The sequence below is a fragment of the Dendrobates tinctorius genome, unplaced genomic scaffold (genome assembly GCF_039654945.1).
Source record: "Dendrobates tinctorius isolate UK_male_01 unplaced genomic scaffold, ASM3965494v1 ptg000265l, whole genome shotgun sequence".
In the NCBI taxonomy this organism is placed as follows: domain Eukaryota; kingdom Metazoa; phylum Chordata; class Amphibia; order Anura; family Dendrobatidae; genus Dendrobates; species Dendrobates tinctorius.
In genome coordinates, this window is record NW_027361932.1 from 9,141,249 (window position 1) to 9,164,125 (window position 22,877).

The 22,877-nt window shown below is 42.6% G+C and overlaps 1 protein-coding gene across 2 annotated transcripts in view; it reads left to right on the forward strand.

Annotated features, from left to right (window-relative positions):
• The window catches only part of TXNRD2 (thioredoxin reductase 2), a 177,407-nt gene that overhangs the window by 66,001 nt on the left and 88,529 nt on the right, over nucleotides 1–22,877 (forward strand). For both annotated transcript variants that reach the window (XM_073559079.1, XM_073559078.1), the window contains exon 9: nucleotides 11,929–11,948. In XM_073559079.1, the coding sequence (XP_073415180.1) occupies nucleotides 11,929–11,948 (20 nt within the window). The remainder of the gene's footprint in view (nucleotides 1–11,928; nucleotides 11,949–22,877) is intronic.

Genomic DNA, 22,877 nt, shown 5'->3' on the forward strand with positions numbered 1-22,877 from the left:
GTGGAGACATCATGAAATGAGTAAACATTTTTAAAAATCTGCTGTTTTTCACATGAATTCGTTTTTACACGGCAGGATTACCAGTCCACAAATTTTAAGTGCACGGCCATAATCCATTTTTGGCCAATTATGATGAGCAAATATAGATCATAATAGGGCATGGTTCTGATAAAAAATATTAAACGCTTTGGGTTCGTAACTAAACATTATAGGTCTGTGTTCTGTATTTAAAACGGACAGCACACTGATGAGAAATAGTTGGGTGTGAATATGCACTAGATCAGGCCCATGATTTCGGTGACTCCACAAGGGGGCAGCATGGATACGTGTAAAGATGCTGCACATTCACTGTTACAGCCATGTTAGCAGACTTCTCCCGATTCTGGGGTGATTACCATTTATGTGTACGGGTGCCAGCTCTCCAGGTGAGTTTACAATTCCTACCTCATAAACCTACATTTTATGTATAACCAGGCAGATTATATGTGCATAATTAACGTGTCTGCGGGAATGTATTGGTAAAATCACTTTACAGGATTTTATAAATCTTTTATATGGTTGAAATTTGGTAAATTATTGTTTTCCAATTATCTTGCGTATATAATATATTGTATTTACAAGTAGATCTGTATACAGTGTATGTCAAAATAAATTTGCAAAGCTTTTACATGAATATATCTGAGTTTCTCTCTAGTTTTTGGTGTACACAATGCCATTCATACTGTGTACTTGCATGTGTTTCCAGAGGCAAATTGTCAAATAATGTGAATTGTTAGATTTGTCTGTACTTCTATGTCATATTGTATTGTGTATACTAATTTTAGAGAAAACGGATAGAATATTAAAAAAAAAAAAGTCTCTTTTGGGTCACTTACTATTTTTTATTTCTGTATTTATATGTTTATTATTATGGCTTTTTCATAATCTTAATAGTCTGTAGATATTGTATGGATGCATGATTTATAGTTTGGGGGGTTTTGTTAGCTTTTCATTGCTTTGCCCTCATTACCACGCTTCCATGTAATCAATCTGCTCTGTACCTGTTGCATCTCAGTGCTAAATTGTTTACCGTAGGACCGAAGCCTCTGGCTGTTCCCCTAGCTGTAAAATGCGACATTTGTCCTACGAGCTCCACTTAGGGTTTCTATGTGTTTACAATGTGTCAGCGTCCTCAGAAATTCTCCCGGCATGATTAATGTGAGGAAGCTGCTTAAAAAAACGATATCCTTCTAATACATATCTGCGAAAATGCTGCTTTTGTCCAGATACTGTTAATGCAAGTCGTAACAGTGTAATATAGGAGTCTAATGTTTACATGTTGCATTCCAGAGCCTTAGTCAAAATAAGCCTTCAGGGGCTACTGTAGCATTTCTGTACATTATCAGCCACTATTTCAACAGCTGGGAGCAAGAGCGGCTCACATGGAGTTTGAAACCTGACTCATTGATCTGGGAAATAGATACATGTGTGTGTTCCCGACCAATGGGTCCGAAATCACACTTCTTGGCTTTCACACACACATACACACACACACACACACACACACACACACACACACACATACACACATATACCGTGTGTGTATATATATATATATATATATATATAATATTTTTTGTGAAATAACTACATTCCGCGTACTCTAATTTAGAATACACAGTCCCCTCTGACAATGAGATCAGCAAAATTCCTTCTTAATTTTTTCCTGTATATCCCTTAACGCCACCTGTGGTTCACTGTAAGCACTTAGTCAGCTATCATAATATTTTTAAAATCTCACATTAACCATATATTTGTACTTTTCTATGCATTTTTAGCTTTGAGAGAGGTATGCCTTACACTGGCGGTTCAGTTGCAGGAGGTCCTTTATGTCTAGCACTGAATACAGGAATAATCGTTCATAGGGGAGGGTCACACAATCGCTTTCTCTCCAGCCGATAAAAGTGGTCCAATTATTCTGTTCAGAGTGGCATCAGATTTTCTTGAACATGGAGAGAGGGAAAAGAAAAGGTTTCTCCATTATGTCAGTCCGTGAAAATCGATGACATCTGAGTGTGGTCCGATGTTTTACATGGACCCATAGACTTGCATCATCTCTGAAATTTTCCTCTGGTCACTCAGACTGGGGAAAAAGTCCCGACATGTTCACAGCTCCACAGAATGTCATGGGTACAAGTGCTTTCCGTGAAAAGCACAGATGGCAATCGTTTGTGCGCACGAGACGATAGACTGTGAATTGTGGACTGATTATATTGCTTTATTACAGGGAATCAGTCATCAGATTTCATATTACAAACTACATACATTACATAGATCTTAGACCTGATGAGGCTGGTGTACTTCCTTTGATAATCCATGACTGTATAATCTTGATATATTAATGTTGTATAAAATGCTCATTTTAGAGGGATTTTCCAAAACATTGTAATTAAAGTTTGTTTTCACAGAAGGTTGTAATAAAATTAAAAACAAAAATTGTACTCCCTCGCAGCATGTCCCCTGCTGGACTTCTGACATCAGCATCCGGTGGGGTGTGTCGTTTGATTGCTGCAAGTACCCCCCTCACCAGATGTAAGTTGTCCGGTGCGAGTAAGTACGTAAAAAAACCCTTTAATATGATTATGCAGCAATTCTAGCTCTGATTTTCAAAAAAATGTGCACTAGTCTCATCAAGATTAATTGATCTATTTAACCCCTCAATGACTAGACCTTAAAGAACTTTGACTATTTTTTTTATTTTTGCGCCTCTGCTTTTCAGCTGCTACAGCTTTTTAATTTTGACCTCCAAAGTTTAGTAGCTAGCAGAATCCTTTCTTATGCCAGGTGAGATGTATTGTATGCTCTGGCATTTAGTATTTCACACCAGGCATGATCATATCGGGACAGCTACCAAGACCTTTGTTTGGACCTGAACATAAGTGTGCTTCGTGGTCGCTATGAACATGACAGCAGTATTTCATAATGGCATTGGCCTCTGTCACTTCAATGATAAACTGTGTAAAAATGGTTCAGGATGGTTTGAGGAAGAGGACAAAGAATTCACGGTGCAGATTTGCCCTCTAAATTTCCCGAATCTCAAATAATTTGAACATCTGTGTAGTGTACTGGAAACTCACGTCCATTCCATGCAGGGTCATCTTGTAACTTCTATTTCTGTTCAGCTTTACATTTTTTGATTTTTTTTTTCAAGAACCCTAAGGTTTTTTTTTGTTTTTCCAAATTAGCCATATCAGAACTTGTTTTTGTGGGTTGAGGGCAGAGCAGAGTCCTGCAGTGCGCAGGTGCGGGGAGAGGTCCAGCACCTGCACACTCCAGTATTCTGCTCTTCCCTCAACAGGGCAGAGCAGTGCACCTGCGCCGGAGCCAAGACAGGAAGGAAAGAAGAGGATGGCATCATATGAAGATGGGAGGTGCCGAACTGGACCGCGACACCCATTGGACCGGACCGCCACCCCAGCATAACAGAATGCTGTAGATAAGCCCCTGATGTCGTTGCTGGCAGCTAATAGTTGAAAAAAAGGGTGACAGATTCCTTTTAACACAGCTGAAAACAGTTTGGCTGATTAGAGAAGCTATAAACCTGACCTTCCTTTGAGCTAGTTGAGAATCTGGAGCATTACATTTGTTGGTTCCGTTAAACTCTCAAAATGGCCAGAAAAATAGAACTTTCATGTGAAACTCGACAGTCTATTCTTGTTCTTAGAAATGAAGGCTATTCCATGCAAGAAATTGCCAAGAAACTGAAGATTTCCTGCAACGGTGTGTACTACTCTCTTCAGAGGAGAGCACAAACAGGCTCTAACTAGAGTAGAAAGAGAGGTGAGAGGCCCCGCTGCACAACTGAGCAACAAGACAAGTACAGTACATTAGTCTGTAGTTTGAGAAATCGACGCCTCACAGGTCCTCAACTGGCAGCTTCATTAAATAGTACGAGCAAAACACCAGTGTCAATGTCTACAGTGAAGAGGCGACTCCGGGATGCTGGCCTTCAGGGCAAAGTGGCAACGAAAAAGCCTTATTATTATTATTATTATTATTATTATTATTATTATTATTATATCTGAGACTGGCTAATAAAAGGAAAAAATTAATATGGGCAAAAGGACACACATTGGACAGAGAAAGATTGGAAAAAAGTGTTATGGACAGACTAATCCAAGTTTAAGGTGTTTGGATCACACAGAAGAACATTTGTGAGACGCAGAACAACTGAAAAGATGCTGGAAGAAAGCCTGGTGCCATCTGTCAAGCATGGTGGAGGTAATGTGATGGTCTGGGGTTGCTTTGATGCTGGTAAAGTGGGAGATTTGTACAAGGTAAAAGGGATTTTGAATAAGGAAAGCTATCACTCCATTTTGCAACGCCATGTCATACCCTTTGGACAGCGCTTGATTGGAGCCAATTTCCTCCTACAACAGGACCCAGGCAACTATAGGCCGGTGAGTCTGACTTCTATACCAGAAAAGATCTTTGAACAAATTATTAAACAACATGTGTGTCAGTACCTGGATAAGAATGACGTGATTAAACAGAGTCAGCATGGGTTTGTAACTAATAAGTCATGTCAGACTAACTTAATTTCCTTCTATGACGGAATCACTGATTGGGTGGATCAAGGAAATGCTGTAGATATAGTATATCTTGACTTCAGCAAAGCATTTGACAAAGTATCTCATACAATCCTTATTGAAAAAATGACTAAGTATGGAATGGACAAGGCAACTGTTAGGTGGATTCATAACTGGCTTAGTGATCGGACCCAAAGAGTGGTCGTAAATGGCTGCGCATCCAGTTGGAAGAATGTCTCAAGTGGGGTACCACAGGGCTCTGTCCTGGGCCCGGTATTGTTCAACATCTTTATCAACGATTTAGATGAAGGAATTGAGGGTAAACTGATTAAATTTGCTGATGACACAAAGCTAGGAGGGATAGCTAATACTAGAGAAGAGAGAGAGAGGATTCAAAAAGATATAAATAAACTGGAGCAGTGGGCAGCAACTAACAGAATGGTTTTTAACAGGGAAAAATGCAAAGTACTACATCTGGGCAATAAAAATGAAAAAAGCATATACAGAATGGGAGGAATAGGGCTAAGCAACAGCACATGTGAAAAAGACTAATAGATCACAGACTGAATATGAGTCAACAGTGTGATGCAGCAGCAAAAAAGGCAAATGCAATACTAGGATGTATTAACAGAAGCATACAGTCTAGATCACGTGAAGTCATTATTTTCCTCTACTCCTCTTTGGTCAGACCTCATCTGGAGTATTGTGTCCAGTTTTGGGCACCACATTTTAAAAAAGACATCAACAAACTGGAGCAAGTTCAGAAAAGAGCGACCAGAATGGTGACCGGTCTGCAAACCCTGTCTTATGAGGAAAGGTTGCAGGATTTGGGAATGTTTAGTTTGCAAAAGAGAAGACTGAGAGGAGACTTAATAGCTGTCTACAAATATCTAAAGGGCTGTCACATTGTAGAAGGATCAACTTTATTCTCATTTGCACAAGGAAAGATTAGAGGCAATGGGATGAAACTGAATGGGAGGAGACACAGATTAGATATTAGAAAAAACTTTTTGACAGAGTGATCAATAAGTGGAACAGGCTGCCATGAGAGGTGGTGAGTTCTCCTTCAATGGAAGTCTTCAAACAGAGGCTGGACAGACATCTGAATGGGATGATTTAGCGAATCCTGCTTTGAGCAGGGGGTTGGACCAGATGGCCCAGGAGGTCCCTTACAACTCTACGATTCTATGATTCTAGGACAATGACCCAAAGCACACTTCCAAATTATGCAAGAACTATTTAGGGAAGAAGCAGGCAGCTGGTATTCTATCTCTAATGGAGTGGCCAGCGCAGTCACCAGATCTCAACCCCATTGAGCTGTTGGTACTCAAAAAGTGCCCATTAAGCCAAACCAACTTGTGGGAGGAAGCATGGGGTGAAATTTCTCCAGATTACCTCAGTAAATTAACTGCTAGAATGCCAAAGGTCTGCAATGCAGTAATTGCTGCAAAGGGAGCATTCTTTGATGAAAGCAAAGTTTGAAGAGAAAATTATTATTTCAAATAAAAATCTTTTTTTTCGAACCTTTTCAATGTCTGGACTAGATTTTAAATTCATTTGGCAACTCATTTGATTAATACAAGTATGAGTTTTCATGGAAAATACAAAATTGTCTGGTTGACCCCAAACTTTTGAACGGTAGTGTATATATAAATAAACCTGACTCATTGATCTGGGACAATAGATATGTGTATGTGACCAATGAGTCTGACATCGCACTTCTTGGCTTTCACATATATATTAAAAAAAGGTGAATACAACATTAAAAAGATTATATTTTTTAGAATATACAGTCTTCTCTGACAATGGAATCAGCAAAATTTCTGTTTAATTTTTTTCCCATAACGCCACCTGTGGTTCACTATAAGCTCTTAGTCAGCTAACATAATATTTTTTTTGAATCTCACATTAACCATTCACATGTACTGTTTTTATGCATTTTTAAACATGCATAATTTTATATATGGCGCATGGTAAGGGATCATTATTTGTGTGTTGAACAATATTTTTGTTCATACCATTTTGGGGAAACTAAAACACCTAATTATTTTTGGATGGAATTGCAACTACTTAATAAAGCAATTTCTAGCATTTCAAATTTTTTCTTGTAGTTTGTGTTCACCATATGGTATAAATACAGCTGCTGTGTTTTTATTACTGTTTACATTTAGGGAAAGAGTGGTGATATAAATCTCTCTCTTTTCATAGGAGATTTCATATAGCAGACATTGTGTGGCATCAGAAGGCCCTTGGCTGCCAATCGCACTGTCGATCATGTAGCGTGGTGTGCTGATGGCAGTCAGAAGTAACAGCTGCTATCTTGAAAACTTTTAAATTCTTCTATTACGCTATGTAAGGGCTCATTCAGATGCTCCTGCAAGTCGGTCCAGTTAGACCACAGCGCATCGACTGGCCGCGGGTATCCTGACCCGAGCATCCCATTTTCATAGAAATATATGGTTCGAGAGAGCAGCCACCAGTCTGTGCATTAGTGGTCCATGCTTGAACTGATTGGCATGGACATCTAATTGAGCCCTAACACAGCCAGCTCCCTTGCTCTATGGAGAGATTGCTGAGCTCCTGAGCCTATTCTGTACAGAGGGAGCACGGGGCCTCTGTACATGTACAACAGCCTTTCCTAAGGGGCTAAAGGATCTGCTGCTGCTGTCGTCTTGTGGCTGATTGGTGTATATATACATGACCTCTAGTACCAGTCAGAAATAATCATATAGTAAAGGCTGCCAACATGGTTCATAAAATTGAGATAATTTGAAGAACAATATAAAATCCTGTTTCCAGCCTTGAAGATGGTGAGCAGACTCATCTGCTGCCTGCACAGCTCTTCCTCCTATAGATACGTAAATCCAGGTCTGATCCTCTGAGCCCTTCTGGGATACCAGCTAAACCTAGCTATACAATAGCCGGGCAGTTGTAAACTGGAGCTGTCTGAGCAGCTTCGTGTGTTGCACTCCAGACAATTACCCCAGGCGCATTCCTGTCACCTGTACCTCACAGGATCAGTAAGCCAAGTGCTGGCCCCAGCGGCTTCTCCATCCTCGTTTACAGGGCTATAATTCTTGTTTTCTTAAAAGGGAATTATATTATTAGCACTAACAAGGATTACCAGTGACGTTGGAATCAAGCTCTCTTGAACATTATTCTGATGCCTCCAGAAGGTGCACTTTTCTCCTGTGGCGAGGCCACCCACATCTCATGTCCCTGGTGGCTGATGCCTAACTAAACACTCAAGTGATTTTTCACAGTTAATATGAAAGACATTTTAAAGAGTGAAAGCTTTTCACAATATTTAAGGAAACACCTTTAACAGCTTGGGAGTGGTTGGATTATGTTGTGCAAACATGTGGGTTGGAGCGAAAAATATATTTTGAGATTTTTGAAAGTGGGCATTGCTGTGAGACTAGTAATTAAAAATATAGGGGGTGAGCTGACACCGCATGGCTCAGCATGAAACTTGGAAATGCTTTACTATCAGGAACATGGAAGCGGTGACTTATAGATACTTTGCATTTTCTGTAAATTGCCTCAGATTTTGATTATACTGTTTGTTGAGTCTTACGGTTTGAAGCATCAGCCATTTTTTGTTTGATTGTGTTGCTAAAAAATAAATGCTCCTCCTCCTCGACACCGATGAGAAAAAGTTGAGCAAAAGCACGATTGGTCTTCTCCATTAAGCACGATATATGGTGGTACAGAATAGTGACAACAGGCAGTAACTTTTTTTTGCATGGTTTGTTGGGCTGAGGGCATGAAATCCATCCAACATGTCAATGAACCACACTGTAACCACCCATGCACCATGCGTATGTCTTGCAGCCCTGGTGCTGTGTTCCTATATTGCATAAAAAACAGAAAAGAGCCAGGAATCCATCTCTATCATGTCTATATGCTCTAATCCAGTATGTAGACGGGGTTGTAATCCTGAGACAGATCATTTAGGTCAAATTAGAACAGTCCATACTAGCAACATTTATCACCAGACCAGAGGTATGATTAATGTGTAATTAACTATCGAGTCCATCCTCTGGGACCAAACCAATCTCGAAGGTCTTGTGCCCCCAAAGACAGATGTGTGGTAGAATGGATGTCTGACCACCACTCGTTCCATTATACATTGTATCAGTGGTTACAAACTTGTGCTACCTCTCTGTGAGTAAGCATGTGTACTAACACTCAACCCATAAGATTCCAAGATCTAAATGGTCAAACTTCTGCTGATCACACATTTATCATCCACCGTACAAGTAGCTAATAAATGCTAATAAATGTTTGTGGGATAACCCTTTATGTAGCTAGTTTTGGAAACGCACACAACACTACTAGTACAGCACACAAAGTCCTTGTAGGTACATCTTATTGACCCATAGGCAATGTATGTTGTCTGCATATTATTCACTAGAAGAATATATTGAAACCTACCTAATTTTTTTTTTCTCCTAAACTGTTTTCACACCACATTCTTCTTCCCAAATAGCACTCTTTCGGGTGTTCTGTTTATTTAAAGGGAATCTGTCACCCCTTTTCTCGACTATGAGCTTTTCTCGACGGTGACGTCCTCTTCTCTGCTGCCTGTCATGGCTCCGGTGCAGGCGCACTGCTCTGCCTTATTGAGGGCAGAGCAGAGTACTGCAGTGCGCAGGCGCCGGGAGAGGTCCGGCACCTGCGCACTGCGGTATTCTGCTCTGCCCTCAACAGGGCAGAGAAGTGCGCCTGCGCCGGAGCCACGACAGGCAGCAAAGAAGAGGACGTCACCGTTAGAAGATGGGAGGCGCCGGACCGGACTGCGACACCCATCGGACCAAACCCGGACCCGGACCACCCCGGGGTGAGTATAATGTAACTCCTTTTTCTTCTCTTTCAGGTTACATCGGGGGCTTATCTACAGCATTACAGAATGCTGTAGATAAGCCCCTGATGTTGGTTCCGGCAGCTCATAGTTGAAAAAAGGGGTGACAGATTCCCTTTAACTGAAAAACTATAGTCAGATGTTTTCCTCGATGTAGCCATTCACTTAAAGAGGTTGTCCACTACATGGTGTAATGCCCCCATCGAATTAAACCTTGTAAATAAGTATTTTTGTAAATACAGGTGCTTCTTACAAAATTAGAATATCATCAAAAAGTTTGTTTATTTCAGTTCTTCAATACGAAAAGTGAAACTCGTATATTATATAGAGTCATTACAAAAGAGTAATCTACGTATTTCAAGTGTTTATTTCTGTTAATGTTGATGATTATGGCTTAAAGCCAATGAAAACCCAAAAATTCATTATCTCAGTAAATTAAAAATACTTAATTTAAAAATGATTTCAAAATCCGAAATGTTGGCCTACTGAAATGTATGTTCAGTAAATGCACTCAATACTCGGTTGGGGCTCCTTTTGCATCAAGTTACTCCTTCAATGCGGCATGACATGGAGGTGATCAGCCTGTGGCACTGCTGAGGTGTTATGGAAGCCCAGGTTGCTTTGATAGCAGCCTTCAGTTTGTCTACATTGTTGGGTATGCTTTCTTTCATCTTAATTTTGACAATCAAGCACAGTGATACTGTTGTTTTTAAACCAGGTATTGGTACTTGTGGTGGTGTGGACAGGTGCCAAGTCCTGCTGGAAAATGAAATTTCCATTTCCAAAAAGCTTGTCAGCAGAGGGAAGCATAAAGTGCTCTCAAATTTCCTGGTAGATGGCTGCACTGACATTGGTCTTGATAAAACACAGTGGACTTACACCAGCAGATGTGACATGGCTCCCTAAACCATTACTGATTATGGAAACTTCATACTAGACCTCAAGCAGCTTGGATTGTGTGCCTCTCGACACTCTTCCTCCAGACTCTGGGACTTTGATTTCCAAATGAAATGCAAAATTTACTTTCATCTGAAAACAACACCTTGGACCACTGAGCAACAGTCCAGTTCTTTTTCTCCTTGGCCCAGGTAAGGCGCTTCTGGTGTTGTCTATTGGTCATGAGTAGTTTTATACAAGGAATGTGACACTTGTAGCCCATGTCCTAGATACGTCTGTGTGTGGTGGCTCTTGAAGCAATGACTCCAGCAGCAGTCCGCTCCTTGTGAATCTCCTCCAAATTTTTGAATGAACTTTTTTTTAACAATCCTAGTTATCCCAGTTACTATTGCACCTTTTTCTACCACACATTTTCCTTCCACTCCGCTTTTCATTAATATGCTTGGATACAGCACTCTGAACAGAAAGCTTATTTAGCAATGACCTTTTGTGGCTTACCCTCCTTTTGGCGTGTGTCAATGACTACCTTCTGGACATCTGGGAAGTCAGCAGTCTTCCCCATGATTGTGGAGCCTACTGAAACAGAATATGGGACCTTTCTAAACACTTAGGAAGCCTTTGCAGGTGTTTTTTGTTAATTATTCTAATTTACTGAGATAATGACTTTTGAGTTTTCATTGGCTATAAATAAATTAACTTTTTGATTATCTAATTTTGTGAGAAGCACCTGTACATACTGCTTCAATTTGTGTCTGTGAGCAGCGCTATCGTTGCTCTCTCGGTCCGTATCACATGACCTCAGCTGCAGCTGCCGCGGACATCCGCTGATGTCACATCAAGTTCCAGCGCGTACTTTCCCTCTCTCCTCTGCTTTCATTGGTCACAAACATGCGCTGGATACTGGGCTGTGACGTGCGGTGACCCTTCGCCCACAGACCACTCAGTCAGGAGGGTGCCTGCGACTGGGTCACGACTGGATGATGCAAGGGATACTGGAACTGGATGTGACATCAACGGATGTCATCGGCGACTGCAGCCGGAGACACATCATGTGAACTGAGAGGTCAGCGATAGCGTCCCTCACATGCACATATGGCAGCGGTAGCTATTTACAAAAATACTTACTTGCAAGGTTTAAATTGATGGGGACATTATACAATGTAGTGGACCACCTCCTTAAATAGGGCAGATAAAGTCTAAATATGAAATTTTGGACTCTACTTTCTTTCCAGCTTTGCCTCTCCTTGTCTCTCAAGTAGACTGCTGTATAGTAACTGTCCGATCCACCTCTCCCCCAACTTCATCTGTTCATCGGAGTTCCGTGCAGTCATTTATGGGAGATGTTGATTGTCAGATATCCCACTTTTATTGCAGCATTAAGTGAGAGCTGACTCCTGCAGAGAGTAAGGCTTCTTTATTCAGCAGAATACTCTCCGATTTTATGAGCTTGGAAGGCGTTCTGTTTATTGTTTTCTTTAATGGAAGGACAGATTACATATCTAATCTTGTAATCGCACAACAATTAGGATATTATTGAGGTGTGGTACTTACGCGACAGCATACAATAAAAAAAATAAACTCTGTTTATTTTCTTGACAGATTGGTGGTTGGAGCAAGCTGTATCCTTTTATATCAGAGCTGCTTATTTCCGCTTCTGATGTACTTTTGTTATGGTTTCTCTTAACACTTAGCTTAAGAGTATGAATGCTAAAACACATTGACAGGTGGTGTGAAGTGTAGATGATATTGACAATTTAGAATTTTGCAAAAATCAATTTGTATGCTGATAATACAAGTATAATAATAATCTTTATTTTTATATATCGCTAACATATTCCGCAGCACTTTACAATTTGCACACATTACCATCACTGTCCCCAATGGGGCTCACAATCTAGATTCCCTATCAGTTTGTTTTTGGAGTGTGGGAGGAAACCCACGCAAACACGGGGAGAACATATAAACTCCTTGCAGATGTTGTCCTTGGTGGGAGTTGAACCCAGGACCCCAGCACTGCAAGGCAGTATGCAAACTTGTGCAGAACGAAAGGCACTATGTCACAAGTACCTCCAAAGAGTAGTTGTTGCCGTATAACTCAATATTCAACTCTTGAACTAGTTCCCGACCAGCGACTAAAAATGGACGTCGCATTAGTATATCGTAGAGCCGTAAGTTGTGAGATAAGTGGCAAAGTTAGGGCCGAATTACTTGCCCCTCCTGTTTCAACTGCCTGGATCAACGCTAATGCTGATCCGATCAATTTACCACTCTTCATGCTGCGGTCACTACCAACTGCAGAGTCTAGATGATTAGACAAAGGGAGGCAGCTCCATATTTTTCCGAATAAAAATTTCTTAGAAAATAAAAAAATAATAATGTGTGTATGTGTATATATGTGTGTGTGTGTGTGTGTGTATATATATATATATATATATATGTATATATATATATATATATATATGTGTATGTATGTGTGTGTATATATATATATATATATATATATATATATATATATATATATATATATATATATATATATATATATATATATATATATACATACACTACTTGAAGAGCCCGGCGCTGCCCGGGCATAGTAACTAACTGTGGTTAGTTATAGCAAATTATAATTATCCTCCATCCCATAGTCTCTTGCCCATATACCCATCATACATATCCACGATCCCATTGGCCCGTGCCCATATACACATCATACATATCCTCCATCCCATAGTCGAGTGCCCATATACCCATCACACATCCTCCATCCCATAGTCCCATGCCCATATACCCATCATACATATTCGTTATCCCATAGTCGAGTGCCCATATACCCATCACACATCCTTCATCTCATAGTCCCATGCCCATATTCATCATACATATCCGCCATCCCATAGTCCCGTGCCCATATACCCATCACACATCCTCCATCCCATAGTCCCGTGCCCATATACTCGTCATACATATCCTCCATCCCATAGTCCAGTGCCCATATACCCATCACAAATCCTCCATCCCATAGTCAACCATTATGACATCATAATGAGTGGCGGGGCTTGCAACCTATGATGACATCAGCGTCGCCATGGCAACCATTTTGACATCATGAGGGGCGGGGCTTGATACACACACTTTTTACCCATTTTGTAGATAGGCGCAAAATTGTTTGGTGAATTGGAATGCGCGGGGTTAAAATTTCACCTCACAACATAGCTTAGGCTGGTTTCACACTTGCGTATTTTTTCGCGGTATTTTAGTGCTAAAAAACGCATGCGTTTTTTTTTCCTATACTTTGCATGGGATGCGCTTATGTGCGCATACACATGCGTTTTTCCGCGCATGCGTTTTTTTGCGGTATGCGCTCGGGCGCACAAAATGCATCCTGTTCCATTTTTTGGGCGTCCGACTTGCCTCAAAAAAACGCATGCGCGCGCAATGCGTTTTTTTACAGCAGGACACTCATTATAAGTCTATGGGTGCGCATATGTGCGCATTGGCATGCTTATGTATGCGTTTTTTTGCGCATGCGTTTTTTTTTTACCATTAGTTTGACAATGGAATTTAGGGGTTTGGGTTATAGTTAGGGTCAGTTAAGGGGGGTTAGGGTCAGGGTTAGGGTTAGTATGGTTTGGTTAAGGGTTAGGGTCAGGGTTAGGGTTAGTATGGTTTGGTTAAGGGTTAGGGTCAGGCTTAGGGTTAGGGTCAGGTTAGGGTCAGGGTTAGGGTTAGTATGGTTTGGTTAAGGGTTAGGGTCAGGGTTAGGGTCAGGGTTAGGGTTAGTAAAGTCATGGTTTGGGTTAGTGTGAGGGGCCACCTAATGTTGGAAAAAAACACAAACGCGGTAAAAACGCACTAAAAACGCATACAAACGCATAAAAACGCTGCGTTTTTTTCATGCATGCTCATAAAAATGCTTGAAAAAAAACCGCAGCATTTGTATGCGTTTTTTCAATGCGTTTTTTTGCGGGAAAAACGCGCTGCAAAAAAAAGCAAGTGTGAAATTAGCCTTAGGACACTCTCGGGGTCCAGACGTGCGACACTGCCAAATAATTTTGTGGCTGTAGCTGTGACGGTGCGGATGCCAATCCCGGACATACATACACTCACACACACACATACATACACTCACACACACTTGAGCTTTATATATTAGATATATATATATATATATATATATATATATATATATATATATATATATATATAAAAAATAGATACCTCCATAACAACTCTAAAACTCTAACTATTCAATTCAGATATTTAACCCGCACAGTGAGTTTTGGTAAGAAAAATAAAAAGCAATGGCAAAATTGGTGTTTTTTTTTTTTTACTTGTCCCTAATCCCATAATTCTCTCAAAAAAATAGTGAATATTTTTTTCTGTACCCCAAAAGGGCATATATAAAAGTTGCAGCTCTTTCCACAAATGTGAAGTCCTCAGGCTGCTCCATCAAATGAAAAATAAAAATGTTTTGAGTCTGTGTTGAGATCAGGGCTCTGTGGGCACCATATGATCATTTCCAATATTGATTTAATTTAGTATTCTCTTTTGTTTATTCACTTTGCATTTTATTAATTGATTAAAATGAACATCTATTTTAGAAAGCATTCTTACTTTGCAGCCTTTTTTCTACACAACCCTAGAACTACACTCACTGGCCACTTTATTAGGTACACCTGTCCAACTGTGTGTTAAGACTTAATTTCTAATCAGCCAATCACATGGCGGCAACTCAGTGCATTTAGGCATGTAGACATGGTCAAGACAATCTCCTGCAGTTCAAACCGAGCATCAGTATGGGGAAGAAAGGTGATTTGAGTGCCTTTGAACGTGGCATGATTGTTGGTGCCAGAAGGGCTGGTCTGAGAATTTCAGAAACTGCTGATCTACTGGGATTTTCACGCACAACCATCTCTAGGGTTTACAGAGAATGGTCCGAAAAAGAAAAAAAATCCAGTGAGCGGCAGTTCTGTGGCCGGAAATGCCATGTTGATGCCAGAGGTCAGAGGAGAATGGGCAGACTGGTTCGAGCTGATAGAAAGGCAACAGTGACTCAAATTGCCACCCGTTACAACCAAGGTAGGCAGAAGAGCATCTCTGAACGCACAGTGCGTCGAACTTTGAGGCAGATGGGCTACAGCAGCAGAAGACCACACTGGGTACCACTCCTCTCAGCTAAGAACAGGAAACTGAGGCTACAATTTGCACAAGCTCATCGAAATTGGACAGTAGAAGATTGGAAAAACGTTGCCTGGTCTGATGAGTCTCGATTTCTGCTGCGACATTCGGATGGTAGGGTCAGAATTTGGCGTAAACAACATGAAAGCATGGATCCATCCTGCCTTGTATCAACGGTTCAGGCTGGTGGTGGTGGTGTCATGGTGTGGGGAATTTTTTCTGGGCACTCTTTGGGCCCCTTGGTACCAATTGAGCATCGTTGCAACGCCACAGCCTACCTGAGTATTGTTGCTGACCATGTCCATCCCTTTATGACCACAATGTACCCAACATCTGATGGCTACTTTCAGCAGGATAATGCGCCATGTCATAAAGCTCGAATCATCTCAGATTGGTTTCTTGAACATGACAATGAGTTTACTGTACTCAAATGGCCTCCTCAGTCACCAAATCTCAATCCAATAGAGCATCTTTGGGATGTGGTGGAACGGGAGATTCGCATCAGGGATGTGCAGCTGACAAATCTGCGCCAACTGTGTGATGCCATCATGTCAATATGGTCCAAAATCTCTGAGGAATGCTTCCAGCACCTTGTTGAATCTCTGCCACGAAGAATTGAGGCAGTTCTGAAGGCAAAAGGGGGTCCAACCCCTTACTAGCATGGTGTACCTAATAAAGTGGCCAGTGAGTGTATTTCACAGTGCTGTATAAAATGTGTGCCTGTTTATATGCACACGTGGTCAAAACTGTTGGTACCCTCATTTAATGACAGAAAAACCCACAATGGTCCCAAAAATAACTTGAATCTGACAAAAGTAATAATAAATAAAAAATCTATGAAAATGAAAGTCAGACATTGCTTTTCAACCATTATTCCACAGAATTTAAAAAAAAAATAAAACTCATGAAACAGACTTGGACAGAAATGATGGTACCCCTGAAAATAATGTGACAAAATGGACATGTTAAATCAAGGTGTGTCCACTAATTATCATCACAGGTGTCTACAATCTTGGAATCAGTGAGTCGGCCTGTATAGAGGGCTACAGATACTCACTGTGCTGTTTGGTGACATGGTGTGTATCACACTCAACATGGACCAGAGGAAAAGGAAAGTGAGTAGTAGTGGGTATCCGCCCGCTCAGGGTTAGCTAAACAGACAGTTCAAGTTAGCATAAACACGAACACTTCTCTGGAGCTGGCCTCTCCAGACACACTGAACATTGAATGCTACTGAAGGCCGACTATATAAAACCCCAGACCACACCCTGGGGTGGACAACCTCTCATCCACTCTATGGTTGTCCACAAAAACCCAGCCCTTAAAATGTCCGATTAAGGCCTCTTTCACACATCAGGTTTTCGCCGTCAGGCGCGATCCGGCGCTTTTGACAGAAACCGGATCCGGCGAAATGCAATGCCGGATCCGGGTTCCCCCCCATTGACTTGCATTTGCGCCGGATCTCGCCGGATGGCCATGCGTTTCATCCGGTTTTCGCCGGATCCGGCAATGTGTCGCGATCCGGCGTCTGGAAAAAACGGAGACTGTAACGTTTTTTGTCTCCGGCGAAAAAGCCGGACACGCCGGATCCGGCGCGTCCGGCTTTTTCACACAATGAAAGCCTATGAGCGCCGCAATGCGCCGGATCCGGTTTTTTTGGTCTGAGCATGCTCAGTAGCTCTGCCCACAAGACATATATAAAAGCAAGACAGTGGGACCCACAGCCACACCCAACATGCCACCCAAGAAAGCAACCAAGCGCAGCAGGAGAAGGCAGGAGACCACTGCAGCACCATCAGCACCACCACCACCCCAAATGGAGCAGCAAATGGAACATGCTGAGGAGGGGAGGCCAGCAGCAGATGAGAGACGGTAATTATCAAATCCCCCATTCCTCCAAACTAGGGCTATTGAATATCAAGATATTCATTGGCCCTTTGTTTCTCTTTATTCAACAGCCGCCCAATAGATGCAGCAGCAGCAGCAGCAATGGCAGCAGGTGGAACACCACCCACAGGCATGGAGTGTGGCCACCAGGAAGACAGCACATCATCTTCTGGGAGCCCTCCCTCGCATCGTCAGCGTTTGACGGTAAGTTTTTATTTCCAAAATCCATCATCTCTGTAATATATGTCTATTCATTGCCTTTTATTTCAAAACAGGATTCACAAGATGAAGAGGAGCTCCCAGAAGAAGAAGGAAGGGGTGGACAGACACTTGGAGTGGGCTCACAATTGGTAAGTTTTTTGCATCAAACGCAGAAACACAACATCACACTACACACAACACATAGAAAACAATGTTCTGCAGACCACACACAGCAAACAAATGCCTACATCCAAAGACATAACATTTTTTGTTTTCTTCTCTAGTCTTCCCAATCTGGTGCTCGGCCAAGAGGTCCTCGCAGTGCCTCCCAGGGTCGTCGGCGACAGCAACGCGGCGGTCACCAGCGTGTAAGTATAAATATTTTTGCTTTGTTTTTTTGCACTTTTTATTTCATTTCTTTTGTGGAGGCTAATTATGTTATTTTTGTCTTTTTCTTTAACAGCCTTCACAGCGTGCTCCCGACTCTGACGGTGAGGATGGAGGACTCGATGTGGACCACCTCATCGATCTCGTCAGAGAAAGGGAGCCGCTCTGGAATATGGCTGACCGCCGCCACGCTGACCTTATCGTTACCCGACGACTCTGGGAGGAAATCTGTTCGCTCCTTGTGGGCCGCTGGGAGGACCTCGATGTTCGGGCCCAGATTAAAGAGCGTAAGTATATACAGTACCGGTTGCTTGATGTAAACCAGTGTTTCCCGAACTCCAGTCCTCGTGGTCCCCACGGATCATGTGTTCAGGATTTCTATTTACTATGGAAATCCTGAAAACATGACCCCTGGGGACCATGAGGACTGGAGTTTGGGAAACACTGATGTTTTATACTAACCACTTTGTCCTTTCTCGTTTCAGGGAACAGAATTGTGAATCGGTGGCGGTCTGTGAGGGATCGTTTCAAGAAGGAGTTCAATAAAGAGATGCGGGCCCCGAGTGGATCTGGAGGACGCAGGAGCAAGTACAAGTACGCAGAAGCCCTGTCGTTCCTCCGGGAAACAATGGTCACTAGAAGGTAAATATTACACACCACATGTGAAAAAAAATGTCAGATGTAACTTTTTTTTTTCAGCCAGGGCCATACCATGTCAGTATTTTAATTGTTTTTTTTTTCTCTTTATTCCACAGCACGGTGAGCAGCACTCGGGAGCCTGCATGATTGGACCCTTCTGAGGCGATCCCTGAGGAGACCGGCACCGAGGGACACTTCGACCGCCCCGGTACATCTGCACCTTCCCAGCCTTCCCACACATTCGACCCATCTGTCCCATCCACCAGCACAGGAGCATCGTGGCCGCCTACATTACATGAAGCTGCTGGTGAGGAGATCGCTTTCCCTTTATCCCACCCTTCTGCCCCTGCCACCTCTAGTACACCTGCGGGTACTGGGCGGCAGCGGCAGAGGGGTCAGGAAAAGACTTATGCGCCAGAGTTCTTGCATCTGAATGCATCTTTCCAGAACTGTCTAAAAGTCTTGTCAGAGCAAATCTCTGCAGGCTATCAGCAGATCTACTCCAGCATTCTGGAGGTGAAGACACTTCTGCAAACCATGCATTCAGAAGCAAGATCTTCGCCAAACCACACCTTTTTCAGGTCTGTTGTGGAGCGCATGGAAACGCTCTCTCCTGCCCAGCAGATGCATGTAATGCATTCATGCCACGCTGCTCTCCAGCAAGTTACCTCCCAACCTCCTCCTCCCACCACAGTAGTTCCTCCACCTGCACCCCCTCCAGCCACTTTCCATCCTCCCCCTCCTATTACATCTACACCCCCTCCAGCCACTTTCCATCCTCCCCCTCCTATTACATCTACACCCCCTCCAGCCACTTTCCATCCTCCCCCTCCTATTACATACCATCCACCTCCCCAGCACCAGCAACCTCCCCAGCACCAGCAACCTCCCCAGCACCAGCAACCTCCCCAGCACCAGCAACCTCCCCAGCACCAGCAACCTCCCCAGCACCAGCAACCTCCCCAGCACCAGCAACCTCCCCAGTACCTGCAAACTCCCCACTTCCAGCAACCTGCCCCGTACCAGACATCTCCCCACTTCCAGCAACCTGCCCCGTACCAGACATCTCCCCACTTCCAGCAACCTGCCCCGTACCAGACATCTCCCCACTTCCAGCAACCTGCCCCGTACCAAACTCCTTCCCCATACAACTTGCCATCAACATCTGCTCCTACAGTCCCTGCCCAACCCTCCACTCCACCACCCACCACCTCTTCTGCTTCCCACATGTCCACCCATTCTGTAGTTTTTTCCACACCTTCACCTCTAACTGTTCCTTCCCCACCACGATCCCAGTCCTCTCTCCACACTCCCAGTGTCGAAGTGTCCCGCAGCCCCTCCAGCAGTATTTCCACCACACACTACACAGATTTATAATGTGTGTATTTAAATGAAAATGACCAGTTTTATGGTTTCAAAGCTTTATTAAACAAGTTTATTAAAATTTTAAAAAAGTTTACTAAAAAAAACATTTTTCAATAAAAGTTAAATTATTTTACACTGGTTGTCTGTCATTTCTTTCTGCGGCGAAAAAGGTTAAATACAGGGTATTTAAAAGGTGAAATGGTATTCAAAACTAGGTATATAACTGTGGGTAAATTTTAGCTTTTTGCCACAGTTGTGTTCCTGGTTGTGTTTGAAGCAAAGTATTTCACCTAAAAAGTTGTGTTTATTGTTGGTGATTTCCTAACAATGTACACAACTTTTGTTAAAAGGTGAAATACTTTGCATAAAACACAACCAGGTACACACCTGTGGCCTAAAGCTAAAAATAGTAAGACCATGACAAGATAGCCAACTTTGGTTGGCAAAGGTATATACTGTTGGTCCAGAAGGTACACAAGTTTGGTTAGCGCACAAATCTTTCACACTCTGTCATCCTGCCAGTGTACTCTGCCTTGAGGTGACATAAAGTATATTGCAAAATTGTCCCTCATTACTGAAACCGTCACAGAACTTCTAGTGGTAATGTCATGGTAATCTTGCAAGGTGGTTTCTTCAGAGGTGTCCTCAATGGAAATGGGTTCCTTGCAGATAACAAAATTGTGGAGTACCACGCACGCTTTGATCACCTCGTCCACAGTTTCTGTCTTGAGGTTGATCGCAGTCAATAGGACCCGCCATTTGGCTGTCCGAATACCAAAGGTACATTCAACCATTCTTCTTGCTCTTGTGAGGCGGTAATTAAAAATGCGTTTTGGTCTTGTCAATCCTCTGCTAGAGTACGGTTTCAAAAGGTGTTCTGACAGCTGGAAGGCTTCATCCCCTACACAGACAAATGGCATAGGTGGACCAGATGTTTGCGGCAGCGGTCTAGGTGGTGGGAACTGGAAGGTGTTTCCATACAGTTTACGCCCCATGGCAGACAGTTTGAAAACTTGAGAGTCATTGGAGCTGCCATAGGCCCCAATATCAACCGCAATAAATTTGTATTCCGCGTCAGCGATGGCCATGAGGACAATTGAAAAATATTTCTTGTAATTGAAATATTCCGATCCAGCTGGCTTTACAATGCGGATATGTTTCCCGTCCACAGCGCCCAAGCAGTTTGGAAACTGACATATCTGTTGAAACTTGTCAGCAATTTCAATCCACCTCTCTGTTGTGGGCTCTGGTAAAAACTCTTCAGCTAAGGAGTCCCACAGTGCACGGCATGTGTACTTCACAATTCCAGACATGGTGGAAATCCCGAGTCTGTACTGGAAATGCAGTGACGAAAGGGATTCTCCAGTTGCAAGAAATCTGTGGGGAATTAAAAAACAATAAATTAGTTTTAAATCACAGCATTACATACCAAAACTGACCTATAACACTTGGAGATACAAACTACCACCAACAAGATTGCAGTGAAAGTGTGCTCTGATGCGAGCATATCCAATAAATGTGGCTTACCTTAAAGTCACCATCAGACGCTCTGCGGGTGAAACAGAGAAGCGGCAATAGGTGTCCGCTTTTCTTATGAGGTGTGCAATGCGCTCCACCAAGTAATCAAAATTCTCCATTTTCATCCTAACATATCCAAAAAATTTATCCAGGTTTCGTCGAAGGTCCATGCAGAGTGTAGAATAGACCCCACGCGTCATTCTCTTGGCTGTGATGGGGTGGATCCACAAACGTCGTCTACGATGCCTGATGCGCTGCTGTCTCGCTCTCTCCTTCTCCAGAACAATCACCCTCAAACGATTCGCCTCCGCTATAAAATCCGCCAAATTCTTCAAAATATTTCCAATGACAACATCCATCTTCGCCAGTAACTTGCTCTTCTCTCCAACCTGCACTTTCTCCTCTACAACCTGTCAAAGAAGGGCTGTAGGAACATGCTATATATAGTTTTCCAGTAGCCAATCCCGTTCGGAAGGCCACAAGGGTCAATTTTAAAAACCGGATCCGGCGTAATCCGTCGAAAAACGGATAGAAAACCGGATGAGACGGATCCGGTTTTGTCTGTCAAGAAAAAGACGGATCCGGCAGAAAACCGGATCCGTCACATCCGGTTTTACGAAACATTTGCCGGATCCGGCGTTCCGGCACGACGCCAGATCGCGCCTGACGCCGAAAACCTGATGTGTGAAAGTAGCCTAACTCTTCTCAACACTGTGTGCTGCAGCAAACTTCTGGGATTCAAGTCACTGGAACTAATAGCCTCTGTGAAACGCATCTCTACTCCAGCACTTTGTCAGTGACTTGTCTCAATATATATATACATACATATATATACTGTGGAGTTTCAACTTTCTGGTAGTCACTTGGATACACACATGCACAGGGTTTTTGTATCAAAACAGTTAAGGTTTGTTGTCCATTGTAAGCTTTATAGCTCCAAAACTAAAATGGCCTTTCTCCAGTGCGAGTAGCCTAAATAGTGCTTTCTTCAGGTTCAAAGAACAAAAGAAATGTAGCAGCCTCACCAATCTCTGTTTTCCAGGCAGAATTAGCCCAAAGTATTAAATGTAGTTAGGAAATAAACACCTCTGTTCAGCTCCAGCACAACTCCTCGACTGAGTGAACCCAGTTGCTGTTATTAGGCATGTAAGTCACGGACTGGATTGTGGGAACAACTTTTTTTCACCCAGACTCTCTTGTTTGCTCCTAAATACGGGACTCAAGATCCAGTTAAATTACAGTAACCCTCTCAGTAAGCTAGTGTTACTGGTACACATTTTTACATTACCAAGGCAAACCACCTCAGTGGCACATATCTGCCATCCAGGACCTTACCTCCTGCTTGCTTACAATACACACACTGTATATGT